The sequence below is a fragment of the Coturnix japonica genome, chromosome 2 (genome assembly GCF_054131305.1).
Source record: "Coturnix japonica strain WE chromosome 2, WE-NBRP24, whole genome shotgun sequence".
Taxonomy (NCBI): domain Eukaryota; kingdom Metazoa; phylum Chordata; class Aves; order Galliformes; family Phasianidae; genus Coturnix; species Coturnix japonica.
In genome coordinates, this window is record NC_140664.1 from 91,715,209 (window position 1) to 91,733,126 (window position 17,918).

A 17,918-nucleotide genomic window follows, 5' to 3' on the forward strand; every position below is an offset into this window, starting at 1 on the left:
TCCTTCATAGTCTGTTCCTCCCATGAAAGAAAATTAGGGATTATGTCTTCCTTCCTTTAATTAGGCAATAATGACACTGGAACAAAGAAGAGGACTAAATCCTGACCATATTTGTTCCAGATGTTGCTATTCAGGAAATGTATAGTTTCAGGCAGTACAATTTTTTCCTTAGATGAAGATTGAATGGACTACAGGATTCATTCATATCGTGAGAATACTGATCTTACATCCATTTGAACTAAGGAAAACACTATTAATTAAAGTAATTTCTATATGTAACTCTCAGAATTATAAGCAAAAAATAGGATCATCCTTCAAGGGTGTTCTTTTCAATTCTGTCAGACCTTCACTGTACCAGGACTACTGAATTCATGACATATGCCCTTGAGTTCACTTATGCATGCATACTGAACATTTACCTTACATTATTATTCATATTACATTACATTTATTCTTTATGTTATTCTGGCAGATGTCTCTGAACAAGAAATCCTGAGTGCTTGTACACTTTTGTACACATGAAAGTATACGAAATGACCTGCTTGGAAGCTTTTTGTGCTACCTTTTTATACATCCACAGACCATTTTAAATGAACCTTTTAGGAATTTTTTCTAAAGATTTTGCAAATTCATGCAGGCAAAATGCACATAAAAATCTGTGTTTACAGTGGTTTTATAACAATGTGATTTCATCTCTATAATTCAACAAAACAAAAAAAAAATCCAGATATTTCTGTGCATCAGTTTATTGCTTTTTGTTTAATTTGATAATGTCTTGGATTATTTAGTGGTTCTCTTATGAAGTATGCATAACTTCATTTGCTGTGCCATCTCTTAAATTATGTAGGATTTGACATACTCTTTCCAATAGTTGAAATTTCTAGTCACAGTGGTGACAAGAAATGCATGTTTTTGGTTTTTTTATCTCTCTGATCTTTTTTCATGGTAAAATATCACTACAGGTTTTAAATGACCCGTTGCGTTTCCCTGACGAAGTAAATTGTGCTGTTATTTTCCCTCTTGGTCTGAAGTAACAGCTTAATTTTTGGCTTCTTAGCTCATAAAAATTGTACTGATTTGGGAAAAGAGTGCTTCCCAGAGATGCTTAGGATTGCATTTGGAGATAGAAGCAACGTGAGCTGTTACTGTGCACATAAAATAAATAGCCCTGGGCCTCGCACAAAGATAGAAATAAACTCACTCAACTAAATTGCCTTCAGTGTCTTCCTTTGAACTCTATGGTGCAGTGCACTTCCTGAGGTAATGGAACATAATTTATGTTTTCAAGTCTTATCAGTTTACATACCTATTCTCAGATAATGTATGTGGATGGAACCTGCATTAAGTTAAAAGATCAAAATGAGACCCACTTGTAAAGTTTCATATTTGCAGTAGTTTTTGTAGTTACTTTGGCATGGTGGGGTTTTTTGGTTTTGGTTTTTTTTTGTGTGTGTGTGTGTGTGTTTGTCTTTTTTTTCGAACCAGTTTTAAAGTTTCATGAGCATAAAGTGCTATCTAAAACAGTGGCCACTGTTTGAAGAAAGCTTTAGAATCAGGCTAAGAATGTCAGTTCAGCCAGGGCTTTAACTCTTCTTTTGTTGTTGTTTATTTGTCTGCATGAAGATGACAGAGAATAGTTATAAAAAGCTCTTTTATCATTTGGGGTAGAACAGTATTTATGCCTTTAATTCAAATGCAACAGCCCACTTTACTGATACTGACTCTCTTATTTGGAGAAAAGTCATAGAGCAATACAGAGTACAGATAAGTTCATTGCGTGTATTTCTTTGCTGTGATTGGTTAATTGGAACATGGAAAAAAGCCATCACACATGGCCAGTTTACCCTCTGCAAGGTAGCAGTTCAGGTACTTATTGCAGTTATTAATCAAAACTGTTATAAGTAGTATTAAAAAGCTAGAAGAAACCATAGACAACTGCAGCCTTTAGTTTTTTTGTTTCTTTTCTCATGGCAGGAAGTTGCAGAACCACTTCTAGACCTGAAGGAAGGAATGGACCAACTGGAGCACAATAAAACTTTGGGATTTATTCTTTCTACCCTACTAGCCATTGGGAACTTTCTGAATGGAACCAATGTAAGTCCTGTTTCCCTACATTTCCCCTGCAGCTTTTTCCTTCAAAAAACAGACGATAAAGCTATTGGGACAGCTACAAGCCAATATTTACTTCTTACACAGAATGTAAATTAGAAAACTAATTTACTAGTTCTAGTTCATGGAACCAGTGTTCCATAAATGTTCTTTGCCACTTTCTGCATAACCTGAAAGAAATTTAAAGCTAGGCACTCTCTCATGTTAGTCCTTTGAGTTCAGTGTTGATGCTCACCATTCAAACAGCGATAACTGTGTCTTGAGTGATTTCACTGCAGATAGAGTGATTTTAGGCCTATTCTTCAGCAGTTTAAAAATAAATAAATAAATAAATGAAGCAGGACGTTTCTTCTGATGTGGAATTCTTCTTCTTTCCTCCGTGCTTCTACTTGGGCATTTTCAACTGCTAAACTGCATGATAGGGAGTAACATTTTTATTTGTGTTTTACTCTTATTTTCCCTCATACAGGCCAAAGCTTTTGAGTTGAGCTACCTCGAGAAGGTTCCAGAAGTAAAGGACACAGTGCATAAGCAGTCCCTTCTGCACCATGTCTGCACTATGGTTGTGGAAAAGTTCCCAGACAGCACTGATCTTTATTCAGAGATTGGGGCCATCACTAGGTCAGCCAAGGTATGTCTGGTGTATATATATATGTATATATATAACCCATTAGTAGAGTAAACTTGAGATAACCAACATGAAAATTCTGGTTTAATATTTCCATCTAGTCCAGTGTTTTGATTCTGACAGTTGCCAGTACCAGCTACTTGGAAGGAAAGCGGGGGGGGGGGGGGCTGAACTCTTAGGCAATTGTTTTTCAAACTTCAAAAATCAAGTCATGTTTTGGCTCCTAGAAAAGTTATTTTGACATTGAATTCCATAATCAAATTTTGTCTGTTGTTGTGTTTGCCACCTTCGGGTTTTACTTAATATATTGAACAATAGAAGCTTCTTATTTTCTATATATATCATGGAATCATAGACTTATTTAAGTTGGTCATCCCTCTATTGTGATGCCCAATAAAAGCAGACTGCTCAGATCCTTGCCTGTGTTTCAAATAACCCTTTTACAAATTCTTTTTTTACACTGTTTCCACAATTTTTCTCCATCTTCCCTTTTGGGATGGGTTAAAACACAGCATTCCAGCCCCTACTTAGTGATGTTACATGCTTAGTACATTTGCCCATCCTGTCTATGCTGTCTTTTGTAGGTAACCTGAGATTTTATTTGTTTTTTTTGACTGTTGCAGTCTTTCTGGTATGAGTCAACTTTGCACTTCTCTCAGGGGCATCCGGACAGCTCATCTGGCCATTTAGAACTCAGCCAGCTACTGAGTTATTCCAAGTTAGTGCCTTCTAAGTACACTTCATTGCAATTCAAAGTAATGACCCTGATCAGCTGAGGCAGTCTGACTACTCATCTCTTAAATCCCTTATAAACCTTTGAAGTCAGGGTTAATCTGAGTAATTTCTGGCCATCTCTAGATTTTACCCTCTCACCATGCTTCCTTGTTTCCAGATAATTTTTAAATATGTAGCACAAACCACAAGACACCTACTGTTAACTTTGTCATCAGTTGACAATAAGTATGAATTACTTCTTTTCTTTCACCCTCTTAGCCTTGTGCTTCATAAATTACCTCCCCTGAGGCTTCTTGTAAAGATTTTGAAAGTCCAGTTTTCTTTATGTGCTCTTATCTGCTCGCTGTTATATGAACATATTAGATATCTGTGATTTTTTATGTTCTTTTGTTCTCCTGTTTTTATTTATTCTTTCAGACAGATTACCTGGTATAGTAATAAAGCTTGAAGCTGTGCAGTCTTCTGTGTGTCCCTTACTGTTTTTGAAAGAGATAGGTGAAACTTTTGCTGTCCTCTCATTCTCCAAGTTACTAAGTGTAGTGAAAGCATGCCCGTTTTAGTCAGTTACTGAATTGCTTTATTCTATTTGTCTTTAGAAATTCTTCTCTTCTGGTTGTTTGTTGCTTTGTAAGCTATCTTCCTCCAGCACATTTGTTTCTGCAGTTGAATACTTGCTGTTTGTTTATGTCTGCTAACAAATAAAGTACAGAAAATACAAGCAAGTACCAGAATTTGTTCTCCCCCTACATGCTCCCTACATAATGAAGCTGGATGACTAAAGTTCATCTTCCTTCCTTCCCCTAACTTTTGTCTTCCTCAGTTTCTCTTCTCCCCAGTCATCCAGGACCTCCTACATATTTTTTTTCTTTAGATACCATAAAGGAATTTGTGGCTTTTGTTTTATATCCTTAGATGTTTATTCTTTGGACTCCATCTCTATGCTACTGGTTTTCCTCTTGTACAGCCTATGTTTAGACTATGTTTTATTGCCTTCACTAGGGCTGGTTTCTCATGCTGAGGATTTTTTAATTTTTGTTTATTTTGTTGAATGATTCTTCATGTATTAAAACTTAGGTGTATTTGTTTCTCCTTTCTCTTTGTTAAGAATTCATTTCACTTTTTAATATAAGTTAATCGCTGAAATGAAAATCACAAGAGAGAACAGGTGTCATTTTCTAAAATCCACACCACTGCATACTGGGTGCTCTCAAGTGAATCTTCTATTTCTGTTTTTCAGCCTTAGAAAGTGGAAGAAAGCTTAACTCGATGCAGTCACTTGTAAAAAATTTGTAGGTCTAAGAGCATGCAAAATTGAGCAAAGTCTTTCAGTCTGTGGTTTGCTGATCTAGTGGCCCTGCCCAAAGCGGATGAAATTCTGAAAAGGCCAGACAAAATCACATTAAGAGAAATTATAGCCTTAACCTTCTGTGTGACGCCCAAGGTCTCCCTCCTCGGGATGTTCCTACATGTGTTATACCACTGATGGATTACTCAAACAAGCTCTATTCCCACTTGATCATAGCTGCCACAAATCAAAGAGTTAGGACATGGAAGCCATCCAAGCTGCCCTCTTCAAGAGAATGTTCACAGATTAGGCAGAGTCCCGGTTTAGGAAAGCTGACAGGAAAGGAAAACTAATATTTCACTGTGGATTAGGCTGTATTTTGAGCTCCATTTTGTCTATAAGCATCTTTCAGAAACCACAAAGGCTAAACAATTTCCATGCCATAGATAAAGCGGAGATGCCCCATCCCTTGAGATGCACATCATATGAGAATTTCCTGAGTCTCTGTTCACAAAAGAAAAAATCTGATTTGTAACCAAATGGTGCAGTCATTGCAAGACTCGTTGCCTTTTGTTGAAAAACTGAATTCATAAAATGGCAAAAAGAAACCATAAACATGTGAAAAAAAAAACCGAAAAATAAAATTCTAGGTAAGTGTAAGTATTCATAGTTGTATAAATCATAAGTTGTCTTAGGGGTTTAATTACAAAATACCAAATTTCTGGCTGTTTTTTAACCCCTGCAGCAGGAAATTCATGCTGCTTCCTGCTCTGCTTCAGTTGGACTTCTCTTGTCTTGCTCAACAGAAAATACTTGTCTGCAGTTATCACTCAAGGGTGCTTTTTCTGCATTACTTAAAAACAAATGCCAAAAGTGCTATTATTTTCCCTGGAAGGAAGGTTGCTTGGAAATGGGGGCACAAGGTTTCTTACAGCTGTGTCATTCCTTACAGTGCCAGATGCAGCTACTCCAATTCTGTGCATGGGTTGGTAGGAACAAAGGTGGGAGCAGAGCAGGATGAGGCAGCTGGCTGCTTGTAGGCAGACTGGAGTAAAGGGGACAGACAAAGCTGTAGTAGCAGATGAGAATTCAGGATTTGGTCTAAAAGAGAGCACATTTAGTTTAGCACCTGACAGTGCTATTTCAGTAGTGTTTCTGATGTAGTGACAGCAAGGGTTATTGTAAATCCATGATACCGAGAAGTGACCTGCATCAGTGCTTACTGTTATTGCCTCTCTTCCTCCCAGTGTGAACTTTCAGAAACCATTTGCCAATAGATCTCACACATATTAGTGTGTTTATTGTAGACTGTTTGAGAAACTAAGAAACAACGCAAAGGCAAGTATTGTATAGGTTCACACAGTCAGTAAGCACTTCTTTAATTGTAAATCAGTGGATTGATTCCAGTGTTTTCATGTCCAGAATTATTTTAGTGGGATACTGTCTCTTACCTTGGAATCACAAATGCACATACAGAAACTCCTTTATCCTTTGCTTGCTCTGAGATCTGGCATGCACTTCACTTACAGTATGTGACCAACTGTGTACAAGTTGCACTGATGTTGGTCTTGAGCTAATTCTTGTGATGTTCAGTAAGGCAAACAGTGGGAATAGTGGAGAAGACAGGGTTTAGAATGTAAGCCACCAAAGGTCACTGCACTCGGATAACAGCATATTTGCAAGGAGAAAAGCTCAGAGTTTCCTTTGGCACTGAACCATCTCAGGAAAAGATAAAGATTTCATATTCCCTGACAGAATTCATACCTGTAATAATGTGAGAATGAACAGTCTGACCCTGAATCATGAACACCTCAAATTTGTCTGTTTACCACTGTAGAAACCATAACTTTGAAGAGAGGAAGTTTTTATCTATGACGCTTTACATCTTTCTAATACCTGTGATAAAATACTTGTCATTTCATTGTGAATTTAAGGTAGTATTTGTCACTGGGAAGGTATCGGACTATTCAGTACACTTTGTGGGTATAACAAAAATGCAGATATTCAAGTTTTGCTTAGAAAATGTCTGGATTTGTTTACCACTAAGAGAAACAAGCAGTAGCAATAAACTATAAATGTACTAGCAAACAACAGAAAACTTAAACAAGGTTACCAAGTCTAAATACCAAGTTATGAACTGGTATTCAAAATAAAGTGTTAGGACAGTTTAGAGTGATTTTGAAAATAAATGCTTTTCAAGGAGAAACCTCAGGTTCACCAGTTGTTTGAGAAAATCACAGTTTTGTGGGGTTTTTTACTTCAGTCCAATTGTACATTTTTTTACCCTTTTCAAAGGCTGAAAGTACTTAAATAAAGGAGGCAGGAAACAGTATAATCAGGTGCAGCATCTTTGATTTTAGTAGTTTTGTACTCTTAGTAGCAAGTTTAGCCTAGATAATAGAGGAAATCTAACTAGAAGAAGAAACTTATGTGCAGAACACATTCCAGATGAGGAAATGCTGAAGAAAAATAAATAACCTTGTATCTCACAATAGCTACAGATGTTGGCTGTGTATGGGAATGCATACCTAGAAATTCATATGCTGCGCTTAAGGAAGCTGCTTAGGGTTTGAACCATCCCATTTAATTCCCAACATCACCTCAAACAGCCCTTCCTCTCCCAAAAAGTTATGAATCCATTTCCTATGTTACCATGAGATATTTGTGGCCAACATCTGAATGTGTAGACAAATAACATCCCAACCCAAAGACCAAGAAAGTTCTCTGAAACATGTCCTATGTGAGTGACCAGCATGGTCTAGCATTTCATGTAAGAGAAAATATGCAATCTATATACGTGGCACATGAGGTTGGATTTACTGCCTACAATTGAACAGAATGCAGGCCTTTTAAAGGATCAAGGTTCATGGCATCTGAGTGTGTAGTGAGCTAACTGCTGAGCCAGTTGGTGGTGGTGATTGTTTTTGGAGGAAAAAAGATTCAGGTGAAAAGGGGGGAGAACTGAAGTCATTTTGATTTTAAGTATATCTTGTGATATTGTTGTCTCAACCCAGTGAAGTGAGAAACCTGATAGAATTTCTTTTTGTTATTGTGATTTATTCCAAGTCATCCATTACTGCGGTAGCAAGCAATGAATAATGATAGAAAGGAATTAAGATCAGTGTTGGAGTTGCTGGCATGAGATTGCAAAGTTTTGTTCTTGGTTTAAGTGTCCACTGTGCAAAAATACAGTGGTACCTTGAACTAAAAAAATATAGATGTTTGGTTTCTTTTAAAGTTGCCCATTAATGACTTACGGCAGTGGTTGCCCGCATGAGACTGACCCTGTAGGGCTTATATCTCATTAACTAGCCTGTTTGGATGGAACATCTCTGGCTACTCTGCTCTGATGCATCAGTGTCTACAAAGGCATTTCTCAGAGGACTGAACAGTGGGCTTAGCAAGAGATTTCACAGATAAATCACAATTAGTTCTGAATATTTTTCAGCTAGTGTGATTGTGAATGGAGAAGTACCCAGCAGCAGGAAGGAGGAACATATCAAATATAACCCACAAAAATTTAAAAAGTTGCCTTTTTTAAAATTGGTTTATAAATGAAAATAAACATTACTCAGTGTCTGAAAGAAGAGCCATTTTTACATTGCATAAGAGCCTAAGACCACAATTTATTTTGCCTGGGGAAAAAAAATGATGGCATCCTGGCTTGTGTCGGGAGTGGTGTGGTGAGTAGGACTAGGGAAGCAATCATGTCCCTGTACTTGGTGCTGTTGAGGCCTCACCTCGAGTACTGTGTTCAGTTTTGGGCACCTGAATACAGAAGGGACGCTGAGGTGTGGAGCAGGTCCAGGGAAGGGCAACAAGGCTTGTGAAGGGCTTGGAGAATGTGCCCTTCAAGGAGCAACTGAAGGAACTGGGGCTGTTTAGTGTGGGGAAGAGGAGGCTGAGGGAGATCTTGTTGATCTCTTCAAATACCCGAATGGTGGTTGCATTGAGAGCGGGGCAGGTCTCTTCTCACTGGTGACAGGTGACAGGATGAGGGGAAATGGCCTCAAGTTGTGCCAGGGTAAGTTTAGGTTGGATATCAGGAAAAACTTCTTTACAGAAAGGGTTGCTAAGCACTGGAATAGGCTCCTCAGGGAGGTGGTTGAGTCACCATTCCTGGATGTGTTTAAAAACTGTTTGGATGTGGTGTTCGGGGACATGATTTAGCAGAAGGTTGTTAAAGTTAGGGTAGTATGGTCAGGCTGCGGTTGGACTCGGTGAGCAAGTAGGAGTAGGAGCAAAAAGTTTAATTTCTTTTTTCATATATGTGTACTGAGCTGAGGAGGAAGAAGGTGTTTCCACCTTACTGAAAGTTCCAGGGCTGGACACAGTATCTGTATGCTGCTGTCCAAGGAGAAAGCTGTGATGGTCATTTCAGATTACTGCTTCCTTTTATTCAGCAGAGCTGAATAAAACTTGTCAGTTATCTGAGCACCTGATGTTTAAAAGTCTCCTGAAGTTCGCAACGTGATGCAAAACTTCCCTGAATTCCTTCTTAGCCACAGCATGATCTTCCAGCTGCGAGGAAGAATGAGGGCTTCTTTCCCTTCAAGAAAAAAATGAACAAAAAATCCCAGCAAATCAATATTTCTACCATTATGCACTGTGAATTATTTTAGTAAAGTGCTGGAAAAAAGGTGCAGTCCTTGCTGCCTATCTGGGATACCAGGAAGTTAGTGTGGTGGTAAATATGTTTATTCTTGTTTCTTTATGTATGTTAGACTGAGGAACAAGGAACACTATCCCTTTTTCTTTATCCCCAAACTGTAACATGTCCCTGTGATCATTAATTATCACTGTCACTTTTATAGGATATTTGTGACATTTTCATTGTTGGAAGATATTCCAAACAGAACAACAGAAACAAAAATGGCAACAAGAGCAAATTGCAAAGATATTGCTGAACACTGTGATTGCTTTTACTCTTGCATAGTCGTTTACCTCAATTAAAATGTGGATAAACTATTGCTTTGTTCACATTTTACATACATTTTTCAGTGATGCAGTTACCTGCTGTTTTATGATACAAATGTGAACAGAGTATTGGTCACGTAGTCATTGAATTGATGCTGCTTGAAACACAGTGAAAACTTCTTTATTGTCTGTGATTCATTTGGGTTCACAGTGGAGAGAAAACTGACATTTGAAATGTCATGCAGGTAGTACTGTAAAGCTGCAAACCATGAAATGTTTTGATACATTTGGTAGACAAGTCCAGATATTAACAGCTTAGGATTTTTTGTTTTGAGACAATCCAGTCTGAACATCTAAATCTTGTTACCAGGCTGATAAGTACTAGTGGTGTTGTTCTGTTGGTTCTGTTTCTAGAAAGATCTGAAGGCTTAGCTGTATTTCTCTGTGCTGTGATGGAAGGCAGCTTCTAGAGCTTGGTTAGAGGACAGAAATATAATGTGGCATATTGCATGCGTGAAACAGCTTTGTGCACTTTTTTGTATGTATAAGGCCTAGAATAGGCTGAAGTGCATTTGATTCTGTGTCTCAGCTCGTTTATCTCTGGACTCTATAGAAAATCACAGAAATATCTGAGTAATTTGCACTAGTGAAATAGCATTTAGTGAAATGTCAATTGAGTATGTGGTTGTCTCTGAAAACTTTAGATTTTAATATTTCACAAGTGGATAATTTTCCTGAAGTGTATTCCTTTTTATCCACAAGTAAACTCTGGAGAGCTTGCAGCCAGAAGATTGTAGATTTGATGAAGATTTGTCACATTCTTCTATGCACAGGACAGTTTGCGCATGCTTCAATCAAACTGGGAATTTGCAGGCAAATTATTCCATATTGGATTTCCTGGTATCCTCCTTCCAGGAGTGTATAGCTTCTACGTGAGCAGAGCCACCTGTGTTCTGTAGGAAACTCAACTGGCACTCTCTTTGCTGTGATTCCTTAGGATTAACACAAGAATTTTCCTTTGTGCTTAAAGATTCTGGTGCATCCTTCAGCAAGACCTGATATCCCCGATCCCCAGTGAAATTGCTCATTCTTGTGAATACATTCCTTCGACAGTTGGCAGGTGTCAAGCATCAAGGAATTTGCCAGAACTCTTCCATACAGATGTGCTGTTCTCCAAAGATCTCTCTTGAGGATCTACAAGCTTTATCATCCAAGATTTTTTATAGATTAAAACTCAGTCTGTAGTGAAAGCTATCATTTCTTAAAATTCTGTGCAGCAGGGTCTAAGAAGCTTCCCCTACCAAACTAGATAATTCTTAGTAGTGAAATCTAGAAAAACCTCCTCCTGACTTTATTTTTTTCCTCATAGGAATGCTAGCATTTCTTCCCATGTGTGTTTTAGATGCATCATCTATGGAAAGCAGCAATGTGTTTATCTTCAACAGTGAAAACACTGACCTGGAAGTGACTTTAAATATGTGTGTGTGTGTGCACACTGATATGCTAAAGAAAACAAAAAACCCACAGCTGCTCCGCCTGCAGGGCTTTTCTGAATAGCAGAATGGATCAAAGGATGTTTTTATTTCCTTGTGATGAGGATAAAATCATCACTTTGTAAATCATGGCAAGAAAAAAATACAATCAATACCAGGAGATTTTTAATCATAATGGCTTTCTTATGGCTGTACTTAGCATAGATCTCAACAGTGAGTGCTACATACTGATAAAAACTTCATTCTGTATGATGTGATGTTGGAACCAGTATTAGGTATTGGGACTTAAAATAAAAACAAGAAAACTTACATTGAGACTTATCTCCATTAGGTATTCATCTCAGCTGAACAGATTTTAATCCAGACTTTTCCAGAATTGAAATAGCTGGTTTCCAAGGCTAATTTCTTTTGCAGTCATGAATAGCTTTTAGCACAGATAGGAAAATACACTCCCATTTGAGCACAGCCACTTGTAGTTCAGTCTGAAGTGAACTAAAAGCTGTCTCTGTCACTGATTTTCATTCAGCATTAAGGAATTAACTGGAGTTCCGGATTGTAACATTTCAAACTGATGTGTTTGGAATCTGACAGCTAAATCTGCGTTTTATAGCTTGAGTTCATCTGAACTGTGAAGTGGCATTATAAAATACATTTTTCCTTTCTCAGAATTTAAGAATGTGCTGAGTAGTTTTACTTTACAAATTTGTTGATTTCATACACTTGTCTGCTGTGTCTGGGTAATTAAAGCACTTTCTCCAGTTGTTAGCAACACATCCTGAGTGACTTCTGTAACCCATTGTGATCTGAACCCCTTTTTTGGATGATGAGTAAAGGAAAGCCTCTCTTTCACCTTCCATGGAATGTGTTGGCTTCTGTCCTGATGACCGTTACTGTAGGATGCAATCGTTTATTTTAACTGTGTTGATGGGTTTCAAAGACATTATATAATCATGTTAGAAGCTAAAAAATTCACACTGTATATCAAGGGATGAAAGGTAGTGCTGAGATCATTAAATAGCACTAGCTTTGAATAACACTTTAAAAAAAAATCTAGCCTCTGAATTTTGTGATTAGAAGTCAGGTCGCAATAAAAGGAATATATCCAAGTGCTTTCTAAACTAGTAAAGTGTTGGCTGGAGAATACAGTGAGCAACAAGCATGGTATGAAAAGCTATGGGTAGCAGAGAAAAAGATTAAGAAAAGGAGAGATAAAGTTTTATGTTGCCTCAACAGAACTTACTGGGTCATGTAGTTGTGAAGATTTTAGCAGGGAAAAAAGTACATCACAGTGTTTTGATGTACTTTCTGGAGGTGCTAGGGCTCCAAGACCAAAACTAAAAATATTTGTACATGAGAATATATATTTTATTTCACTTTTCCATACCAGTATTCCGTATGTAGATTAAGTACAACGGAGAGAGATTTCAGGCTGGACAGGGCTATGAGCACCCTGATCTGCTGTAGATGTCACTGTTCATTGCAGGGGAGCTGAACTTGATGACCCTTAAGGGTCCCTTCCAACTCAATTTTGTGATTATATGATTTCATTGATTATTAAGTAGTAATTTATAATCTGAACAAATATTATCCTTTTACATGAATTGAACTGTCCAGATGTCCAAATATGTTACCAAAATGATTTTTTGTTGAAGTGTTAAATATTCTTTATTTTTTTCTTTATTAGGTTGACTTTGAACAACTCCAGGAAAACTTGTGTCAGATGGAAAGACGGTGCAAAGCATCTTGGGATCACCTTAAAGCTATAGCAAAGCATGAAATGAAGCCAACTCTAAAACAAAAAATGTCTGAGTTCCTCAAGGACTGTGCAGAAAGAATCATAATCCTGAAGATTGTTCATAGAAGAATAATTAACAGGTACACAATTAGGCTGGAGGCAGCACAATCTTGGCAATAATTAACTCGCTAAAATTATGAATTATGACAAATATGATTTTAATAAATGTCTAAACTGTGTGTATATGGTGCATAAATTCTCACTGACAGCTGTTTCAGAAATATCCTCACTCAAGAAAGTTCCTGCATTTCTGATCAAAAGATGCACTGATCCAGGTAATCATTTGTTGCCAATGTGCAGTAATTGGGCCCTTGGACTCCTAATCCCCAAACGCTAGCAACTATTTGACTAAGTTCTTTGTTTTCTGTCCTTCAGAAATGGTGGGGAATCAGCTTGCTGTCTGGTTAACAAGAATACATAATAGCACAGTACTGAAGTTCTAATGACAAATATGTCATAAGTGTAAGCTGAAAGGAGTCCTATGCCATGAGTTATTCTATAATCAGCACCATCCCTATCTACAAGATGTATTACAATGTGTTTTGTGCCTATATCTGAAGATGGAATTTAAAATTCCTTTCATTAGAACTTGTAGGATTTAGTTTCATCCAATGGAGTTTGAGCTAAATTTAGTGCTCTGTGATGTACATATATATATATATATGATAATTCCATGATAAACCTAGAGGTTTTTTCTCAGATTTGTGAGAAAATGCTATATTTTATTAGCTATATGAGTTTGTGTCATCTGATTAATTTAACTACTTCCCTACAGTTTATTAATCAAATTTTGAGAGAGTTTCCATTTTCTGGAGACTTTCCTTACTGCTTAGGTAAAAATTAGGATCTGGATTCCAAGTAATTCCAAATTTGTGGATTTACAAACTGAGAATTTAATTTAGCTCTTCTTTTGTTTTCATAATGACTTCTTTTTTCATGTCATACGTAAGCAGAAATCCTGCTTTTAGAAGAAAGGAAAGTGGATTCACCAATCTCCTGTTGTGTACGCATTGTACAAATAATAATAAAAAATGCTAAGTTCTTCACATTATGTACTGCAACGAATGCTATAAACTTCTCCAGAAATGTTTTTGTGAAACTGTGTCTTTCTAGGGTTGGGAAAACTTTTATCACTGGGGATACAGTTGCAGTTAGGGAGATTCACATGCATTTCTAAACATCCAGTGTGCGATTGTAAGTAATGGAAAATAAAAGCATTAGTAAAAGTTGCCAGTAGTGTGAATGTTCTGAATGCCATGGAACTGGTAAAACTGTGAAAAGTAAAGTATTCGGGTGATAATATAACTGTGGACATTTTTATGAAACAGAAACTCTTTTCTTCTTGTGTTTGCTAGCCTGTAAATCTGCGTTCTTCTTGTCTAGACTTTATCCAACATCATAACAGCCTCTTTGAAGTTGCCTAATACAAATAAATATAATTGAAAATAAATACTTTTTTCTACAACTGAAATGAAGTTGGTTGTTCACATGCCAAATTAGTCATATAAAGTAGATGGAGTTCCATAAAAATCTTATCTCCTGCATCAGCCTGGGAAATTGGACTGGGGTGAAGTTATAGACTACACGTTTATGTTTTTAATTATAAAGCATAACAATGTTATGCAAAGAATTCGTAAAAATTTTGTAGCACAAATGAAATTATGGGAGCTAATAAATAAGTAAATGAATTCAATGAAATGTTGCTGTTTTTCCTAGAAACTATAAATAAAGGGGTTTTTTTCCTCTGCATTCATAAACTCATTCTTTTTCAGGTTTCACTCATTTTTGTTATTTATGGGCCATCCTCCCTATGCAATACGTGAAGTCAACATCAATAAGTTCTGTAAAATTATTAGTGAATTTGCTCTGGAATACCGCACTACCAGGGAACGAGTCCTGCAGCAAAAACAGAAACGAGCTAACCACAGGGAAAGAAACAAGACCAGAGGAAAAATGATCACAGATGTAAGTAGCAAAGTACATCTCCCAGAGCATCAATTTTTAAAACAGTATTTCACTGAATGTTGTGTATGAAATGTTGCTAACCTTTATTATTATTATTATTAGGGAGTTCTTCTGCTGAAAATAACAGCTTCTATCTTTGAGAATGAATGTGTTTTGCTTTGTACTAGTTTATAGAATGAGAACAAACCCAGCTAATGCATCCAAAAAGAATATCTCTGTGTGTTGCTAAAACAGTGCACAGAATCTCTAGGGCACACCAGGAGTTCTGTGTACCTAACCAGACAGAATACAAAAAGACAAAAGAAAACTGTAGAATTAGGCTGCTGGTTGAGGGCATCAGAAGATCACAAATGATGGACCACTGTAACCATTTAAGTGATTACAACTGAATTTTAAAAGGATTTTTTTTTCCACATCTTTTTGAATATCCCGATGCATATTGCCTTTAATCTTAGTATTTGACGTATTTTTTTGAGTATATACATATAAGCCCACTCAAAAATATTTCTTCTTACCTTTAAAGCACAAACCAGAGAATTTTATTATAACAGACTTCAATGAGATTCTGAAAAACCTGACAAATTTATGTACACCATAGATGTTACCTGCAAGCTTTGCTGAAAGGATTTTTGCATTCTCATAAAAGAAATCTTTAGAAAGAGTATTTTTGTCAGCATGGTAAGTATTAAAAAAATTAAAATTAAAAAATAAAAATAAAAAAAAAAACCCTTGGTTTTTATCTTTTTTAAGTTGATGTAGTTTAACTCAATCCAAATAAACTTTTAAGAAGTGCCAGTACTTAATAAAAGTTTCCAACTGTCTCAAAATCCAAATCTGGAGTCTCAATTAGATGAGAGTAGCTCATTGCATATGAAGCTACCTCTGCCTTTGGCAGGAAAAGGCCTAAAGCTGATTGGAGTTTTATGAGTCCAGCAACTTAGGTCAAAAAATGTGTATGCATTGAGATTGATATAAATAAAGATTATTTTTAATCCGTTGACTCACAATCATTTGTAAATCTTTCCTGGCAATATCCTCTTTAAGTCTGGATATCTGCCCCATCTACAAGGAATGTTAAACCTGTGTTATTATCTCCAAAGATTTTCCTTTTGGTCTAGCCTCAGGTTAAGGAAGGGATTTTAATTTTACATGAAGGGCATAATACAGTCACACAAACTTTCAAAACTACCACTGAGGAACTGAGATAATTTTCTTCACTTGCTTTCCAGTCTTTCTACGGTATTCTAGAGGAGTCTCTTTAATATATATCATCATGATATATTAATATATCATCAGATATATTAATAAATAAAAGTTTTCTTTTCCTCAGGTAACTTCAATGGTTTTTACTAATTTAAAGAGTAGTAGAATATAAAGGAGTTCCTGTTTTTTTAGTATATAGCATAGTGTTTCTATATCGCATATCCAGGAAAATTGGCTGCAACATAACTGAGGAGTTTTTCTAAGTCCTATACCTGCAGATAATGTGATAGGGAAAAAAAAAGGAGGTGAGACCACTGGAAGTTAGGATCAGGAATCAGAAAGAAAGTAGCCTTTGAAACTAGAAAAAGGGTGAGGATTGATAGCTAATAAGTGAAAAGCAAGGCTGTTGACTGAAAAAGAGGAAGTTAGGCTTTACCCAGAATGAGTACTGTTTAGAGCTCAATATTACATTGAGATTTGGCAATTAAATGCCATCTGACAGGTGATATCGCACCTAATTCTTCCAGGTCCACTGAAAGGGAACATTTTTTGTCTTCAGTTCTTCATGTAGCCATATGGTTATTTCAGGACTTACTAAAATACTAATTCTGTAGCCCAGTGGTATGGCCTCAATAACCATTCATTTGATTGCAAAACCTATTAAAAAAGAATTAAAACTACGTTCCAGGTTCCTTTGACAACTTCAAAGTCAAATCTTCCTCAAAACAAATTTTAGAGATGGAAGTATGGAAGAATATTTGTGCGCAGAGTGATGAAAACAAGAGTCTTATTGTAGTATTGTGTTGGCTGTGCTTTGTAGCTCTTTCTGTTTTTCTTACTTACTATTTACATTGGGAAGGGAAAGTATATCAGTAATTCACTGACAGTGTGTTGAATTAGTGAGAAAACACAGAGAAGGAATTTTAGATTTTGACATTTGAAAGAAGTTCTATGTAGAAACTAGTGCTAATAAGAATATGGACCTGAAATTTTAAATATTTATCTGTGATTATCTGTTATTTACCTCAGTGTCCTTCTAAAAGTTTCCTTAGGATCCTGCCCTTTAGTACATTGTTTTCAGGCAGAAGAAAGATTTTAGCAAAAATGAAAAGCAGTGAGCCAGAACCACCCCAGTCCTTAACACAAAGGCACATCTCTGATTCGTTGGCCCCCTGCAGACTTGGAAGGCAGAGGGGTACTGGCACTTGGAGAGTCTGCTGGCTCCATTCACGAAGAGCTTTCATCAGCTTCAGCAACTGCTCACAGGGTATAGAGCTAAGAAAAAGGCACATTTTTCATCTTTTAGCATTTTACGACAGAGATCTTTACATGTTCTCTGATAGTTGAAACAGACCAGGCACTGTCAGTTCAAATCTCAGTGAAATGTGCCTGCAGGAGAGAGAGGGAGAACAAGGAGAGGGGAAAAGAGAAGAGCAAGTCGTCACAGTTTCACAGGAAAGTTGCCTACTCTGTGTCACTTGTATCTGACTTGAGCCAGTGACGGCCGTCACTCAGTTCAGGCAACTAGAAATAATAAGCGAGCAAAAGAGATAAGAAATGGAATTATAGTTCTGAGTCTGAGCCTTAGAATGTTTTTTAGTAATAGTAGGTAATATAAGCATCCATCTCCCAGGTTTATGAAGCTCTGCTTTTTATGATGCTTAAGAGTCTCAATTCCAAAATTGCCATATAATAGAAATATTTTTCAATGGTAAATCCAGCACATACAAATACTAGCCTAGTGGAAAACTGGGAGGTAGGAAGGGAGAGAGAGAAGAAGGAAGGGAG

At 36.8% G+C, this 17,918-nt stretch overlaps 1 protein-coding gene across 24 annotated transcripts in view; it reads left to right on the forward strand.

Moving 5' to 3' along the window:
• FHOD3 (formin homology 2 domain containing 3) overlaps positions 1–17,918 on the forward strand; it is a 351,512-nt gene that overhangs the window by 309,610 nt on the left and 23,984 nt on the right. For all 24 annotated transcript variants that reach the window (XM_015854309.3, XM_085538039.1, XM_085538045.1 and 21 more), the window contains 4 exons: positions 1,975–2,094; positions 2,579–2,740; positions 12,852–13,042; positions 14,735–14,927. In XM_015854309.3, coding sequence (XP_015709795.2) covers positions 1,975–2,094; positions 2,579–2,740; positions 12,852–13,042; positions 14,735–14,927 — 666 coding nt within the window. The remainder of the gene's footprint in view (positions 1–1,974; positions 2,095–2,578; positions 2,741–12,851; positions 13,043–14,734; positions 14,928–17,918) is intronic.